Source organism: Lagopus leucura, unplaced genomic scaffold, assembly GCF_019238085.1.
Source record: "Lagopus leucura isolate 7727_CA_CO unplaced genomic scaffold, USGS_WTPT01 Super-Scaffold_100002, whole genome shotgun sequence".
Taxonomy (NCBI): Eukaryota; Metazoa; Chordata; class Aves; order Galliformes; family Phasianidae; genus Lagopus; species Lagopus leucura.
In genome coordinates, this window is record NW_024962263.1 from 42440827 (window position 1) to 42458600 (window position 17774).

Sequence of the window (17774 nt, forward strand, 5' to 3'; positions counted from 1 at the left end):
TGTTCTGACCCGGTCGGCCCCTGTTCTGACCCGGTCGGCCCCTGTTCCCCTTTTTTTTCCACTTGATGGTGAAGGGAGTTTGAATATTCCTTTGTCTTATATTCTGTCTTGCATTTGTATGAAAACATCTGGACTGAAGAGTGGCTTGTTGGAATGTCATTAATGAAGATGGCTGGCTAAGAATATCAAAATGATGGAGTAAGATTAAAAAAAAAAAGTGGTTTTGATCTTTCTCCATCGGATTTTTTGTGTTATTATAACTACTAAGCTTTTTGAAATGCTGGCAGTGGCTGTGTCACAGTTTTGTAGCTCTCGTGGGTCGTAAAATCTAAGCATGCCTTTTGCTTTTTCTGGAACCTGATGTATGGTAGTTTTTCCTACTTTTTTTTTTTTTTTTCTTTCTCTTTTTCTTTTCCTTTAGATGTATGGCAAAAATCCAAAGCAAGGGAAAGATTAGTTTAGGAATGAGGCGTAGTATTGATGTACATGATACTGAGATTTGATTTATGATCTCATGCTTTTTATTCTGGCAATTCTACAGTATCAAAATCCACAGCAGTAAGACAGAAACAATGTTTTTGCCTGACTTTTCCTGTGGGCAGCTTCTTTGTGATATGGTGATGAACTAATTATAAAGCTGACTATTATAAATGTCAGTAGTGTCCCTGTGCCAGCTGTAAAATATTTGTCCATCACAGCTTTAAGAATATTTTCTTTACTATTATTCTGTATCAGACTTTGAAAGGTTTTTAAGAGCGCTTATTGCTAGACGTATCAGGAAGACAAGAGTGTATACTAAGCTCTTAAATTGTGGAGCAAGACCCCAAATATCAAGCTGTGAAGACATCTCCACTACTTGAGGAAGTTCTAGCTCATGAATATTTCATGAATACATGATTACCACTCAGACTGATATAAGAGCAATTTGCGGTTTCTGATACTCAAAAAGTGTAAGTAAATAATACTATAGTGTGATTCCTGCAGAGCTTTGATCTTGAAATCTCTTGGCACGTAGTGTAAGGACAAGTCATTTGCTGATATAGAAAGACACATATAGTTCTATCGATTTCAGTAGACCAATGCGAATTTGTTTTATGGAGCAAGTTTCTTTAAAGCACTTTTGTTGCTGTAAAACTAATGTAGCAATATTCAGTGTACTTATCTGTACTTTCTTACAAGACAATTCTTGATTAAAATTATCTTTTATTGAAAAACAATGGTTGCACATAATAGTTCAAAACCAAACAGAAAAGATTTAGTCTATACTTTTAGTGTTACAAACTTTTCAGAGCAAAATGTAGCAGACAATTGATAGGCCCGAGAATTTATTATTGTGGGCCTTTTTAGGGGATCTTAATCCCAGGCTGATACTCAGTATCCCTGCATGTAGTCTTATAGGCTTTTGAGGATTGGCACAGATGCATTTCGGATGTTTTTGATTCAGAAAGTAAAATAAAATCAGAGAAGATGAAGTTTCTCTTCTAACCAGTTCTGTATGCAGAAAGGATTTTGTAATTAAAGTGCAGAGTAATATTAGGCGTAATAAGCATTTTCACGACAGTGCTTGTCATGACTTTATGGAAAACACGTTTGGTTGTTATTAAGATTTCCTTGCTAAGCTCATCCTGAAGGAGAAATCTAGCTGAATTTATAAGGTTAGGAAGAATCATTCTGCCAAAATCGTTGCATTACTTCAGGCTTGTTTATTTGAAGTCTGTTGTATTAAATGGTTTACATTACACCAACATGATTTTAGTAAGGTATACAATAGCTGACTGAAAATGATCCTGGAATTTTAAAATTAGATATTTCAGATATATTTTCAGATATGTTTCATATTTTTTTTCAGGATCTGGTAGAGTTTGGGTTTGAATTGGGATGTAGATTTGAACTAATTGGTTTGTTACTAGTAGGTACCCCTGTTCTTAACAGGTTTTAAAAAAAAAATAAGTCTAGTGGGACTCATCTTTTAACTTTTCACTTTTGGAAATTGGGCCTCAAATACTTACAGTTATGAAAAGATAACATCTTCCCTTACTGTTCTTTCCACTAATGTAAGTTGAAAAATATAACTGGGAGTCTTCATCTAAAAAGATTAATGGGAAAATTGTGCTTGTCAGAACCTATGTAGGTTTTAGAGCACTGATCATGCACTTGGAAAAAGGAACATTTGGCTACCATCTGCTGTGTGGCCACTGCTGGCAGAGTGTTGAGAGAAAGAGAATGTAAAATTGCTTGATGAATGGAGGAAGGGTTCATTTCCAAATCTGTTTCAAGAACCAAGTTCTTGATACTGCAGGATTTGACTTAAAGGAAACAAGGTCATTAGGAAGGCTAAGTAAAGCAGAAGTGGTGTGTTAAGTTGGTATTGCTGCTATGAGGAAAGGGCTCTTCAAATATAAGTTTATTTGGCGAATCTTTACAGTCAGGATTGAAATGCCTGCAAAATGATGCTTCTAATCTATGGCAACTTGGTATCTGCTACCTTGCTTTGGCTTGCCCTTTTTACCCTTGTAGCTCAATAAGAAAATGAGTTCTGGGAAAGCTATACAGTTAGATTAATTCATAGAAATCATCAGCTCTTGTCATGTGGCTTCAAGATTATCATGTGGCCAGTTGATGGGCAGTGAATGAATGGACTGAGTGGCAGAAAACTGCCTTTGATGATGTTCAGATATGGAGAAGTCATAAAAGTAAAAATCTTTTAGGAAGTGCACTAAGAGCATTGGAAAGTAGTCTTTATGTGGAGTTCCTAGTTCAGATCTGTTTGCAGAAGCTATGGTATATGAGGTCTCTCAAGACCTAGCTGATATTTGTTAAAACATATTAATATGCAAACACTGGAGATACCTGAATCCCTTCTTCCAGCTTCAATCCACTGTTTGGAAACATAATCTGTAAGAATATAACACCTACTGAGAGGTTGCATTCTGACTTATTGACTACATTGTCCTTTCATTTATATATGTAGTATCCATTCATCTATGTAACTTCAAAGGGTGACAAATCATTCTGATACTGTTGATATTCAGTGTCCTGTGAATTTACTTAGGAAGTACTTTTGGATATTTGTGGTCTGTGTGTGGAAGAAACCTGAGAAAATCTGGGGGGAAAACAAGACAGTGTTTTTTTTTTTTTTTTTTTTTTTTTTTTTTTTAATTACACAGGCTGACTACACACACCTCGTTGTCTGCAGAATAATTTCTTGTTTTATAAATGCCTTTTTTTGGTTCTTGTTTCAAATATCTTCATTTCAGCTCTTGGTGAGCTGTAGACATGCAAGAGAAATCAATCTGTGGAAGTCTTGAGCATCAAACATGGCTGCTGGTTTTCTGAAAAACAAAACAAAACAAAAACCACCAAACCGCTGACTTTAAATGATGCAACAATAAAATGAATTGTCCAAGGAGTTACTCAAAAATACTTTTGTATTTAACTGTGTGTTTCCCTTACCCTCCCTCACCAAGAAATTCAATATTTAAAACAAATGCAACTTACATACTCGTGTGAAAGTATTTCTGCAGCAGTGCCTGCGGTTAGTTTGTGGCGAAAGATAATTCATTATTACTGGTTGAAACTGGATTTAAAACTAGCTACATCAGCTGTAGAATATAATGGGTCTCGAAAAATCTCCATGTAATCAGAAGTAGAGCATTTGTTGTTCAGCCAACTGTGTAATAAGTAGGGGTGTAGTTTAGTTTATGATAGCAAGTAGAGAGGAAAAATAAATAAATAAAAGGAAAACCAGACCAGCTGAACATAACATTTAAAGTTATGTCTGATTTTAATCAAATCTGAATTTGATTTAAAAAAAAAAAAATTAAACCTAATTAGTCAAAATTTGAAGGCATGTATCAACATTTCTTTTCCTTCTCAAGTCTGCAACTCTCTTAAGCAAAGCTTTGGTCATCTAAAGAATGTTTTGTTCCAGAAGTAGTCTCATGAATTGCACATACAATGTAATTATTACTTTTCACTGCGTGTTTATTTCACTATTTGACAAAATCAAAACCTAATCAAACAAATTCCTATATTTTAAAATGCCTGAAATGAATGGTTGTGGCCAAAGCAGAACTCAGCATGGCATCCACACTGCACACACAGATGGGTGTTGTTATATCAGCCAACTTGGCAATCTACTCCAGTAACACTACAGACCTCTGAGATAGTTAAGCAACACAGTATTTTTCTTCTTTCTGAATGTGGTTTGATAACACACTCATGAAACATTAATTTCAAATGAGAAGTCTTACCAATCTGTAACAAAGGCCTTTTGTGAGGTAATGTAGTAGCCATTAGTTACCAGGGAGAAAGATAGTAGTTTTGGGGTGTGCCCTTCAGTCTTAGTGGCTCATGCTAGTCAAGGGCCTGTGCAGGTTATTTAGCTGCCATGAGAAGATCACTCAAAAATTATTAAAAAAAAAAATAAAAAAAGCTATCAGTTACACATTACACATATATCTGAGAGATGCCATACTTAAAAGCTACTTAAATAGCATTATCAGCCTTATATTCATCGCATTTACCTGATTTGTCTGCGTCCTTTTTCAGCAGTGTTAGTGAATAACAAATGTTATTAAATAGCTTCAACACAGAATAGAAATGGAATGCACAGATTTTTAGTAGAGGATGTAAAAAGCTTATCAGAAATGCTCTTACTGAGAGGATTAAACTCCCAGCTAAAATGTGAAACAAAGAGTTATTTGGTCTACAGCTGTTTAAATGTTTAAAAAAATAAAAGAACCCACTTTGAAGTCTTCAGTAGTTCAGAAAAGCTAAACAGAAGGAATGTTATTTCCAAGTAATCCTGAAATAAATGGTGTATGTATGTGTGTATATATGTAAATATATATCAGCTTGCATGTTAACACAGTACAAACTGAACACACTTGGTATTTTTTTGTCACACAAATAAATGTTTTGCTGTAATGTTAAAAGTTTTGATACATATTTCCATTAGTATCATAAAATATTAATCTAGCATTTGATAAAAAAAATTGTGCAGAAGTTTTTATCTAGAGCCACTCTAGCAAATTCTACCTTTTTTCCTGGCAAATTATATACTGCATTTAAAATTTTAGTTAACTTGAATACCAAATTGGTCTATTGGTCTTTTGGAGATGAATGAAGTGTTAAAATTTTTCTCTCGCATTTTTTTAAGGTCTTTCAAGTTGCATATGTCATCATCAAATCTGCTAATGCTCCACGACCTGGAAACTGGATTTTGGAACGCTCCATAGATGGCACAGAGTTCAAACCATGGCAGTACTATGCAATTAGCGACACAGAGTGTTTAACTCGTTATAATATTACACCAAGAGTTGGGCCGCCAACTTACAAGAGAGATGATGAAGTGATCTGCACCTCTTACTATTCCAGACTAGTTCCTCTGGAACATGGAGAGGTATATTTGTTTTTGCACCTGTGGTTTTTGAGTATGAACTCAGACTTGAAAACATTTGCATCCCAGTTAGAGTTCAACTCCCTCAGCACTACCAGATGATCTGTTATTCTTTAATTTTACTATCTTTACATCATATACCAGTATAGCAAGCTTCTAAAAGTTAGGGTAACTTGTCATTCACTCCACGTATTCCTATTATTCAATCCTTTATTCTCTCCCTCCCTATAAACTGTGTAGTAGTAGTTCCTTTATTCTAGAGACAACTACAACAGAAATTCTATGTTCTGCTAGGTTTTTCATTTAATAACAAAAATTCCTGTGTTAGGAACACCTGGTGGTGAGATAAGGCTGTAAGAACTGTTGAAGTGCTAGGCACAGCTGGAGCTCCTAAACTGGCCTTGGCATTATTTCAGGGACCTTATATAATTAGAAGAATTATGAGTTGTGCAGCCTCACTGTTGATTGTTCTTTCTTTTAGCAAACTCTGTTAACTGTACTTGTGTCATTTATTTAATAGAGGCAGCCACATGAAGAAATGATACATTGAAACCAGAGATGTACAAAGAATTGGGTGGCACATGTACAATCAACAGCACTATCTGGAACATTTCTAAATGTGATAACATAAAAACATAACAGAAGCATTAAAAAAGAAAGTCCAAATTGAATTGCTGTCACAAAGAACAGACTGCTCCTTTGTAGCTGAAACTGCAGGCAGACATGAGTATTCCTTGCACAGAGAATCTCAAAACCTATATTAGGCACACCTATATTCCTGGCACTCTTTTAAGAATATGTATTATTAGTGCTTTACAATTGGTTCTGGTCAGAATAATAACCATAAATATGGGGCTCTCAGAAGTCCTGCAAATCAGCTGGTCTCTACAAACATCCGCCTTTTTTTTAGCACTTGTTACAAGCTGCTGTTCTATGCTTTGCTTGTAATGCTTGTCTGAAAGAACAAATAGGGTAAAAGGACCACATGTCTAAATGTGTATGTAACCAAACGGCATTTCAGCTAACTCAGACATTTTGCCAGGTTTAAAGAGGTATAACAGCACAGTTGTATATTCTATCAACCTGAACCATACTGCTTGAAAATCAGCTTCCAGTAATTTATGTTATGAAGTCAGAGTTTGTGTTAAATTCCAAGGCTAAAACTGCAATTGCTGGGAAATAGTCTTCAATTAAGGAGCATAAATAACGCAAACATGTATAAACCAAATATATTGGTATACTTACTATACCAATAATAATCATATGTAAGCAGTATATTAGCCAAATATAGCAGTGAACACGGAGAATTATTCTTTTTCTTTGTTAACACGTTAGTATCTACTCCTACTGTTTCGTCCTTTTCCTGGTAGGAAAGATTCCTGTATAAATTACAGTGCATTTTTACAAAATTTCTACTGCTCTACCCAATTGGTAGGTTTAGAATTGAGATGTGTATAAAATTTCACTTTTCATTACTTGAAAGCGCTATTCGTGAGCAGAGAGAATACATATTCATATACATATACATATTGAATTGGAGCTAGAGGCAGGAGAAACTAAAATGAAATGCCAGGTATTATTTGACAGTAGTGGACAAAATTCAAACTGTAAATTCAATGTAATATGTGAGACAAAATTGCTCTGCATAAGTGATATGCTTTGCAGTTTAAAGCGTAGCAGATGAATTCCGAGCATGACTCTTGTGATGGACGATAGATGTACTCTTTGACATCTGTTTGTGGCATGTTGGTCTCATTTTGTACTTTCTCCCTCAAAATGTAGCACAAACTGTGTGGTCCTGAGTTGCTTTGGAAAGGAGCAGGGAGCTGTTGCTAAAATAAATTGCACATCTTGAGACCAAAAGCCATCTTACTGGAGCCAGCATGGGATTGTGTAGACAGAGAGATGGAGACCAGATGGGTGGTTTTGCGGTGGCAGCCTTCAGCTTTCAGTTGTCATCCAACTTGTGGCTTCCCACTGTACTCTCTTATCACCGAGAGTTCCTTGCTGACTAGGCAGCTCCATCCCAATGGGATATAGGATTAATGTCTCCATACTGAGCATGTGCTCAGTTATAGTTTGCAGTATTTACAAATTGTGCAGGAAAGATCTGTAATGGCAAAATTTCGCTTATGGCTGGAGTTACATGTTCCATGTCAGTAAGGAAGATGAAGAAAAACAGAGGAAGTAACGATTAGCCTGTGGTTCTTCTCCTTATGCTATTTCCACAAAAGTCCAGGAACATGAGACTTTACAATGAGACAAGAGTGGTGGTTTCAGAACCTTGTAAATTGGGAAGCAAGAATCCTACCTGCTGGTTGAGAGTGGGGAATATAATTTTAATTAATTTAACATCTCACTATCCTGAGTTTCTGAAAAACAAACTTAAGTGTTACATGTTTATTTCTCACACTAAGATGTTGTTGTAAATGGATAGCAGTTACATTTATGATTAATTCAGAGCCTCTTCCTAGATTCACACATCTCTGATCAACGGCAGGCCTAGCGCTGATGATCCTTCACAAAAGCTTTTGGAATTTACTTCTGCGCGATACATTCGCCTACGACTGCAGCGTATTAGAACCCTTAATGCTGACCTCATGACTCTCAGCCATCACGATCCAAAAGAACTCGATCCCATTGTTACCAGAAGGGTAAGCTGATTGTTCAGAAACACTGCTCAGTAAGACAGGGTGGGACAGCCTTTTCTGGTCTCTGAGAAACTACTTCAACTTTGCCATCCACTGAATTGTTCTGAAAGGTTGTTAACAGATTTTTCCTTTCCTTCCGATGTTATTAACATGATATTTTGCCAGAGACAACTCTATCTGTTTTTAAAAGATGTCATTTGTCAAGTGTCATTTGAGGTTGCTCTTTATGCAACTGCAGTACGATTTCTAATGCATTAAGGATTTCAGTGGTCTGATTCATAAAGAGAATTGTTTGAAAATCTTGCCATGATGAATTTTCTTCACTTTTTTTTTTTTTTAAGGCATTTTAATCAATTGTTTTTAAGGCCAGAAATAATAATAATTTACACAAATACACATTTGATTTTGAAAGTGGGGAAGCTGAGACAGCAAAACACTTTGACTGCCTCAGCATCTTACAGAAACATGATTTTGGAGCTCCTAGTAACAGCGCTTGCCATAATTAAATTTTCTGCAATATTTCTGCTTTATAATTTAACTGTTTTGACATCTTCTTAATTTACCTAAAATTGGTGAGCTAAGTGGTCAGTGGCTTCAAGTTCTTCTACGAAGTTAGAATTTCTGAGGACAGAAAAATACAAGAAATGTTCATTTCTCCACTCTTTTTTGAGTATTTCTTTAAGAACATCCACAAGCAGCTAAGCTAGAGTAGAATCTAGAGTCCTCCCCACTTTCACTGCAACCTGCCTCTTGCGTTTGTGGCTTCTCTGATCCAGGCAATCCTTGTGCAGAGATGCTGCTTCTTGCCGAACTATTACACATGCAGCAGTGTGACTGTGTGTTGAGGAGGAAACTAGGAGTGTATGGTGCTATGAAGTCTGGTTGAGTAGCTGGGTATAGAAGGTAGAAAGGAACCTGTCTCTTAGCAGACTTTGGTAGGTACTTTTAGCAGGCAGCCCTGCTCTCATCTTGAGCAGAGGTGCCTGTTCAGTTGTAGCATTTCTGAAGCAAAAAAAATCTGTATGTTCTGCTCATTCCATCTGCCTCATGTGGGAGCTGCTAGCATGAGGACTGCATGCACTGAGGACTGAACAGCTGTTCCTGCTGTGCTTTACTGGACACAAGAAAACAGTTAACACAACGGCTAAACTGATGAGATGTTCCCATGGAGCAGCCTGGTAGATATTTGGATACATTGATAGTATTGTAATATCAAGAAATACACCCCAAAAAGGGATTTTTGACACGAAATCATACAAACATGCAGTTTACATGGAGAACAAGGGTTCTGAGAATAAACATTTCCATTGCTTTCATACTCTACATTGTTGTGTAATCCAAAGCTTAGTACTAGCCTAGCCAGCATAATTTAGTGCATTTTGCATGAAAAGCTACACACCTTCATCTCCGTAAGGTGTGAGATTTACTGGGTCAGGGTTCCCAAGTCCTGATATCTCACTCAGTGTCCCTACACTGTGCAGTCAATGACAAAAAGGTAATCACTTCCACATTTCTGCATTCCATTTCTGTTCTTTTTGAAGGCATGACATCTGGTTGTTGATACCCATTTTATCAGTGATCTCGTATATAATCAAAACCGCTGAAGCAGAACTTTTCTAAGAGTTCAACAGCAGTTTTGTTTCTGTATTTAATTTCTTTATTTATTTCTCTCTGTAGCATTTGGTTAGCATTGGTCTCTTGTTCAACTTCAAGCTGTGCACAGCTGCTGTGAGACATATACACTATGAGTTTTAAGAAAACAAGATAAAAGGGAAGAAATGGCAATGGAGTGAGCTACTTGGTCCTCCAACTTCTCCCAGTCTGGATCTCCTTTTTTGTACATAAGGACTTAATGCTCATTAAATTATTTATGTATTGTAATCCAACACCACAACAATTAAAAAAAAAAGACTAAAATGCTAAACATCATAAAAATTTTAAAGACATTAAAAATTCTGTGTTCAATCAAAGAGGCTAGTTTGCTCCAACTCCAAGATCCTTAAAAAAAAAACAAAACAACAGTCCGTGAAGTCACCAGGTCTGACCACCCAGGACCAACTCTTCCTCTTGAAGCAGATGACTGTAGGGTTGTTAGGTCTCAGAGTCTTGAACTTTTTGCTTAGAAGTGTAGTCAAAAAAGTATTTCTTTTCATTCCTCTGTAGTACATACTTCCCCGGATACCAACAGGCCAACCATGTTGATACTCTGGCTGTAACTGAACCCACATGGTCTTTCCTGCCTTTTCTTTGCCTTGCAAGTTAAATCCTTTCCTTACACATGCTGCTTTTGCTCACCACATGATAATATAAATAGATACTATTCTACTGTATCACTGAATTTCAAGCTAAAAATTTGGATAGCATAGAACCGTGTCTCACACTAGTAGGAAGGAGTTTGTCTGGAATAAAGTGCACAAAGAGATTTTAAAGGAAGGCAGAGTTCTCATTTTAGAAAGCATACTCAGACTTCACAAACTTAAATTCAAAAATAGCAGTTGTTCTTCTTCATTGCTTTTATAAGGTGAAAAAAGGCTCTCATAAAAGCAAATTTTGGCTTAAGTCACATTCAGTGATATTTCCTGAAGCTTAGGAGTTGTGTGTGCTTCTTTATACTTAAGAGTTAATCACTGCTTTGAACCACTGCGGAAAAACATAGGAAAAATATAAAAATTCGCTAAATGAAAGGCTTCTCCAGGTAAGAGAAATTCAAAGTCTTTTGTACTTTGCAAGCATTTTTCAAGTAAAAAAATAGAGATGTGCTGTCATTTTATTATGTAGGAGGGAAGACAGAAATACGTATAAATCTATTCACCTTTTTTCTATCTTTGATTTTTGTAGTACTACTATTCAATAAAGGACATCTCTGTTGGTGGCATGTGTATTTGCTATGGACACGCTCGAAGCTGCCCCCTGGATGAAGTCACAAAGGTATTCTTTAATCTCACTGATCTATTTTCACAATATAACTAGTCCAATTTGCCTAAGGTGAATGGAAAATAGAGTCTAAAAGAGATCTTATTACATGATGCATACAAATGATTTGCTATAATTTTTTTCTTTTGCTTTGTAAGCATATCTGGGTCTCTGGTAATTCAACTTTTTTTGAAATGAACTCTTTCTCTTTGATGTTGAAATTAAATGGTTTGAGGATCTTCAGATATTGCCTGTTTTGCAACACAGGAGAGTTGCCCTTCCTTTTGTAGAAAGACTATTTTTCAGTAGTTAACATAGCATGGTTGTGGAGCATTTATTATTGCCTTATTTTGGGAGTAAAGCTGATATTAGACAGATTTTTGGGAACACTGAGAAATTATTCTTTTAAAATTATTTAAAGAATTTTTTTTCTTAGAAATTGCAGTGCCAGTGTGAGCATAACACATGTGGCGAGAGCTGTAACAGATGCTGTCCGGGTTACCATCAAAAACTGTGGAGACCAGGAACCATTTCTGCTGGGAACAAATGTGAGAGTAAGTTTGCACAAACATTTAGATAAATTCATTAAGAATTATATTCTTTCTGGAAGTTGCTTTTCATAGAAATTTACACTAATTCTCCAAAGCATCCAAAAATTACCTACCTTAGTCATAGCTGTTTAGATCTTTTTAAGTATTCTACCCAATACAACTGTTAGGCTCATAGACATGTCATGCAATAAAACTTTCAAAGAGGATCAGACAAAAGAGTCTTGGAGATTTATTATACTCGTGTAAAAACCAGCAGCTTCGCATCAATCATTTTGTTAGCTAATTGAAATGCAGATTTCTTACTTGATCATAAATTTCAACAGATTAAAAAAAAAACCTTTGTTCTGGTAACAAATGTTTTGAAATAAATTGTCCCACTGCTTTCCATATTATTTGATGGATTGAATTAAGCTGTTCCAATGAGTGTCTCAAGGGCCAGCTAGTGCATTTTCCCTCTGCATCACTAATGCCTGGCACTAGCTGCAGACAGTTAAGAACCAAAGGACAGAATATTTAAGAGCAGTTAATAGTGATAGCGCACATCAGTATTGGCATCACTCCTCACAGGAGTGTGATTTACGGAATACTGCCAAAAGGAATGCTATTGAAGCAGTGACAGTATTTGTGAAATGTGCTTACTTGCTAAGAAACAGAATATATTTGAGACTGCTGAAGCATACAGCGTGGTTAATGGGAAGAAAATCACACTTCTGAAATGAATTTATATGCTCTCCTTCTTGCATTTCCACTTTGGAAAGCATCAATGTTGTAGGAACTGTTACACAACATAAATAATAAAAAAATGTATTTCTTTTCTGTTCCTTCTTAGAGTGCAACTGTCATAACAAAGCTGAGGATTGTTATTACAATCAGAGTATTGCAGATCAAAAAAGGAGCATGAATATTCATGGCCAGTACACAGGAGGTGGTGTCTGTTTAAACTGTTCTCAACATACTACTGGAATCAACTGTGAAATGTGTGCTGATGGATATTTTAGACCACAGAAAGTAAGATTTGGAAAATAACATCCTAGTGTTTTGGTTAATGATAGTGTGATATGATATATATTTCAACTCATTGTTCATTCAAACATATATTCATTGCAGAATAACCAAAAACTGTACGTGATTTTTTTTTTAATAGATTACATACCACCAAAACTTCCAGAGAAAAGCATAAAATGCTTGTGAGGAAGTGCAGGTCTTATTGCTTTAAAAGAAGCTGTTGTAGAACAAAAGAATAAGTAGATATGTTTTCCTAGAATGGAAATGTAATTGTGATAGGAAACCTTTTTCTCATTTGGATAAACCTCTAAAAAGTGCTAACATTAAAGATTCAGTGTCTTCATAAGTGCCAAAATTGTGTCCTGTACTATAACAGCCCATTTCAACCAATGTTATAAAGGGTCCTTTCATGGTTTTAAGGTTGAACTCTGCTTCGTGAAATATGATGTCAAAAATTCTTCCTCTTGATGTGTTTATTGTAGAATATGTGGTCTCTAAGCCTACTTTCCTGTTTATTGACAAGTGTGACTCTTTGGAAAAATGACCTAAGTTCCACAAAAGACATTCATTATTGTATGTCTATTGAGTAAATGTGAAGTTCCTGCAGCGTTAGAAGTCCCCACAAGAAAGAGAAACTGAATTTCTTTCCCACAGGGTCTTACTACAGAAAATTTTCACACATATACAAAAGCCCGTGCTTTAGAAATCCAACATAAATAGATGCAGAGAGGAAGGGTGAGTCTGTGTGAATTTGATTAGACAGCACCTACAGCCAATACAAAGAAGAATTAAACCTAAGTCTGAGATTGGCTAATTCGCTTGTTATAAGCAGCACTGAAGAAAAGTATTCAATTCCTAGCTAACAAATACATGTCCATGAGTCATTATATATTTGCTTTACATTTCAAGTACCTCAAAGGAAAATTTCAGGTTTCCCTTAAAAAAAAAAAAAGGAAATCCTTGCCATAAAATTGCATTGCCTTGTAGTTCAAAGCTGTATAGATTTTGAAGTTGGTACAAATCTTCATGAGTAGATAATCTGTCTTCCCGCTGAACACAGAGCCAAGGATTTCTTCTCATTTCCTTCCTCTTTGAACTGGAGTGTCTTTGCTACAAGTGCCCATTCTTGTATCAAACATTTCCACTATCTTTGGCAAGCCATCACAGTGATTAATTGCTGTCATACTAAAAAATATTTAGACTATATGTGTCAGGCAACAACTTCCAAACATTAGTTACTCTACCTTTGACTGTGCTGTTGAAGACCAAATCGTGTTCCTATAACTAAGTGTTTTTCTTGATTGCAATCCCCTAACCTTCTGTTTGCTAAAATTGCATCGAGTCCCTTGATCTGTTGCTGCATAGCAGTATTTCTGGTTTTCATTCATATTAGTTTCACAGACAAGAAACAGATGTAACATTATTTTTCCCAGTTAATAACTTGGGAATTTGACAGAGAATATTTGTTTTGTAGGTTTCTCCCTATGACGATCATCCATGCTATCCTTGTGGCTGCGATCCATTTGGGTCTCTGAGTTCTGTCTGTGTTAAAGATGATCACCAGTCTGATTCACAGCATGGTAAGGGAGCAGAAAATGTTATTTTCTCTAAACTTCAAATCTTGCTAACGTTTCTGGGCAGTGAAGGTATGAGGGAACAGTACCTTCTTGTCAGTGGCTGCCAGTTAGGTAGCACTTCAGAACAATGGTAAATATTTAGAAAGGAGAGGTGAAGGAAATGTCAGGTTCCTGAATATGGTCTTGTGTGGGAGATGACAAGCTCTGAGTATGTGAAACAATGAGAAGGATTGAAATCTGACGCTGTTGCTTATGAATGCTATTATAACTGTCACAAAATGAAATAGGCTGCAGTTTCTGCGCATCTGGTACTCTAAGAACAAAAAATAGATGGTGAAGCTGACATTATGCCAAGTACCTAGGTGGAATGTACAGAGTGTAATAAAAAAGGAATGCTGAGTTACTCATATGTTCTGAGACATCTTAAATCCAGCGTGCTGCCTTCTCTTACCTTTCTGTTTTTGCTCTTCAAGGGACTTGGCCAGGGCAGTGTCAGTGCAGAGATGGTTACACAGGAGAAAAATGTGACCGTTGTGCATTTGGGTATCGGGGTTATCCAAACTGCTTGCGTTGCAACTGCAGCCTAATTGGTAGCATTAATGAAGATCCATGCACAGAACCTTGTCTTTGCAAAGTGAGTATTAAGCTCTCATTTCTGTTTAAAAGGCAACTGTGGAATGAGTTTGTAAATTCTTTTTTTTTTTTTTTTTTTTTAGTAAGAAAAACTTCTGCATTAACTAGAGACCTCACTTCTTTTATATCAAATAACTTGGTGTGACTGTACACACAACAAACTAAAACGTAAAATTACTAACTATTCTCTGTACTTAAAATATACGGTATCATATGTTGAATAGTTTGTTATATTTTTTGAATATTCTGTATGCTTTTTTCTATAAAAATGGTCCTGACTGACATTAAAACTGAATAATAACTGCAGTTATGAGTGTAAGAAAGAATCTTAGAGGGAATGACAGTGTACCTAGCTGGGTTTGTTTTTAGCAATGAGCTAATGTTTCTCTTAAAAGCCACTAACCACATGTAAATAATGGGTGTGTTTATAACACCTGCTTTTTGCAAAGTAACTGTGCATTTGGGTGAAACTTTTGGAATGACTAAATTAGACATATGTATGAAATCTGATTGTATTTGATTACAAACTATAAACCATCAATAATTTTAACAAAAAAAAAAAAAACAAAAAACCAAAGCAGATTTTCCGTGACTGCTTTTATTTTTGGTAAATGTTCAGTATCCTTGAAATATCTTGCAGCTGTAGATTCTAAACTGTATTATAGAGCTCTGTATCTTTATTTAAAGAAGTAACACACAATTTTTTGAACCAAATGTTAACCAGTAGGTTATATATTTGTTGCCAAGTATGACAGCAAGTAGGAGCCAAAAAACGCCATGGTTTGTTGGACAGATCTTCTGAAACTGCTTAGTTTTTTTGCATGATTTATCTAATCCAAATCATTAAATGTATAAATAACCAGAGTCCTGAAAAAAGGAATAGTTTGAACAGACAATTTAAATGAGGGAAAAAAAAAGAAACAACTATTTTGCTTTCTTTTGAGCTAGAGTAACACTATTAGAGCTGTTGCAGCTTATGGGTGAACATTTTGGTATGAACTGGACAAGAAACTGTTTCCTTTCAGAGGACGAGCCTAGCGTACAGATTTTTTTTTGGACAGATCACTGAGAGTGTCACTAGCTGTCAGCACAATTACGTTGGAGAAGGAAGCTGTGTGCTACAAATATTAAATGAAGTTGACAGAATTTCTAGTTTCTAAGCCTACATAGGCTGTGTAAACTCAGTAACACAAGTGATTCCCTTTTACATTCTGAATATAATCGTAATATTTGATTATCATAATATTTGATTATTTGTGAAACACAGCTGTCACAGTCTAATACTCTCTGACCAAATATTTCTGGATTTAAAAAAAATGATTCAGCAGTGTACTGAATTCACTATGCAAGGACAAAACAGCAATTGCAATACAAAGTAGAATCACAGTACAAATGTGGTTCTCATTTGGGAACTCATGTGGTCTTCATATACTCATGGTAGTATCAAAAGTCATCTTTACATACTCACAGTACTGGGTGTCCCTACCTGCTGGGAAGGAATGTGTGTTGACACCAGCTCAAGCTTTTTACTCTTTTCAAAATTCTTTTGTCAATTTTTTTTAAGTTTGTATGTTCTGTTTTGATCTGAGCACTGTATTCACTACCCTCCCTCCCATGCTGGTCTGGCTAACTTAGGGAGACATTCACACTTTTAAAATAAACTCCAAGGAGAGTTTTCACTTGTTGATCCATTTAAATGTTGCCATCTGTTTATTTAAAACAAAGGCTGTCCTCCAGACCCCTTTGTGCTGAGATAAAGTCTTCTATGCAATAGTCACTCTCTGGATTATTCCCAGAACTTCATGGGCACGCATCCCTTGCTTTCAGTCCTCTTCCATTGTAGAGGCTTAATCAGAGAGTCACATCCCATCCCTACAGTCTAGTCAGTCACAGCAGCTCTTGAGGTCTAGCCATCGAATAAGGTTCTTAGTATTCATTAGGAAATAAGAAGTCATTTCATCCAGGTAAAGTTACAGAGACAAAAGGAACATGCGATCCCAGTGTACTGTGAAAAAAGAAATAAAGAAGTTGGAAAAAACCACACAGTTATTGTTTCTGTAAAAATCCAATATTCCAAAAGCCCATTGTTTCAGGATAATCTCAGATTTCCCTTTATATGGTACTTTTCCTATATTTATGGGGATCTGTTAGGCCAGGGCTTGAGCTGGTGATGGAACACCTGGTGAAGGGGTTGTTTGTCCAGGGGGCATAGGCACATTTTTTGCACCTTTGCTTTCCATGTGCGCAAAAGGAGTGGATCCCGGGCCGAGCCATGCTTGGCTCATATATGGGCAGCCATTGAAGAGGGAGCAGCAATTGGACTTAGGCTGCTTTTTGAAAGAGAGTGGTGCATGGTCAGAGAGCCCCTTGTGCCTGCTCACAAATACTTTACCTGCTACCATGAAGAACCTGCCAGAAAAGTATTTTGCTTCTTTGTGAGCAGAATAAATATTAACAAATTAAAAAGCAATCATCCTCCTCCTTTGAACGAAAGCTAGAGAAATTGCCTAGCTTTTTCATGTGGTTTGTAGAACTGATCTGTATTTTTGCTTATAAAAGTTCATAACCTACCAGCTTAGAGAGAGGCCTTATGTAAACTTGATATGCCAAATGCTGGTCCTCAAGACTAAACTGTTGGTAGTGTTGCTACTAAAGGGCTCAGATTTTTCTCTGGCAATCCAGAAAGTCACTCAGTGAAACCAAATTTAATGTAAGTCTGGAACTGGGAGTGGCTCTTCTGATCGAACTGGAGGCTGCTTTTCAGGGTGCAATTTGGTCCACAGGCTTCACATTTCAAATTGCACTGCAGAGCTCATACAGGCTTTCTTGAAAGAGTAATACAGATATGCAGGACACTGTATGCCCTGCAGTCTTGGTGTCATCATCACATGTAGCAGGGATCTTTGTGAGGTTCTCTGTAGGCTGAGATAGAACAGTGATGTCTTGTTCTGATATGAAGCACGGTCAGGGACAAGGGTAGTGGGAAAGTGTTTTGCATCTTACTGTATAGAGGTACCCACTGAAATCTACTTGCAGAATTTGA

General features: G+C 36.3%; 1 protein-coding gene across 1 annotated transcript in view; it reads left to right on the top strand.

The window, feature by feature from the left end:
- LAMA1 (laminin subunit alpha 1) overlaps positions 1-17774 on the top strand; it is an 80232-nt gene that overhangs the window by 3066 nt on the left and 59392 nt on the right. Inside the window, exons 4-10 of the mRNA XM_042868933.1 lie at positions 5162-5404; positions 7876-8055; positions 10891-10980; positions 11402-11519; positions 12346-12524; positions 13996-14101; positions 14572-14732. Coding sequence (XP_042724867.1) covers positions 5162-5404; positions 7876-8055; positions 10891-10980; positions 11402-11519; positions 12346-12524; positions 13996-14101; positions 14572-14732 — 1077 coding nt within the window. The remainder of the gene's footprint in view (positions 1-5161; positions 5405-7875; positions 8056-10890; positions 10981-11401; positions 11520-12345; positions 12525-13995; positions 14102-14571; positions 14733-17774) is intronic.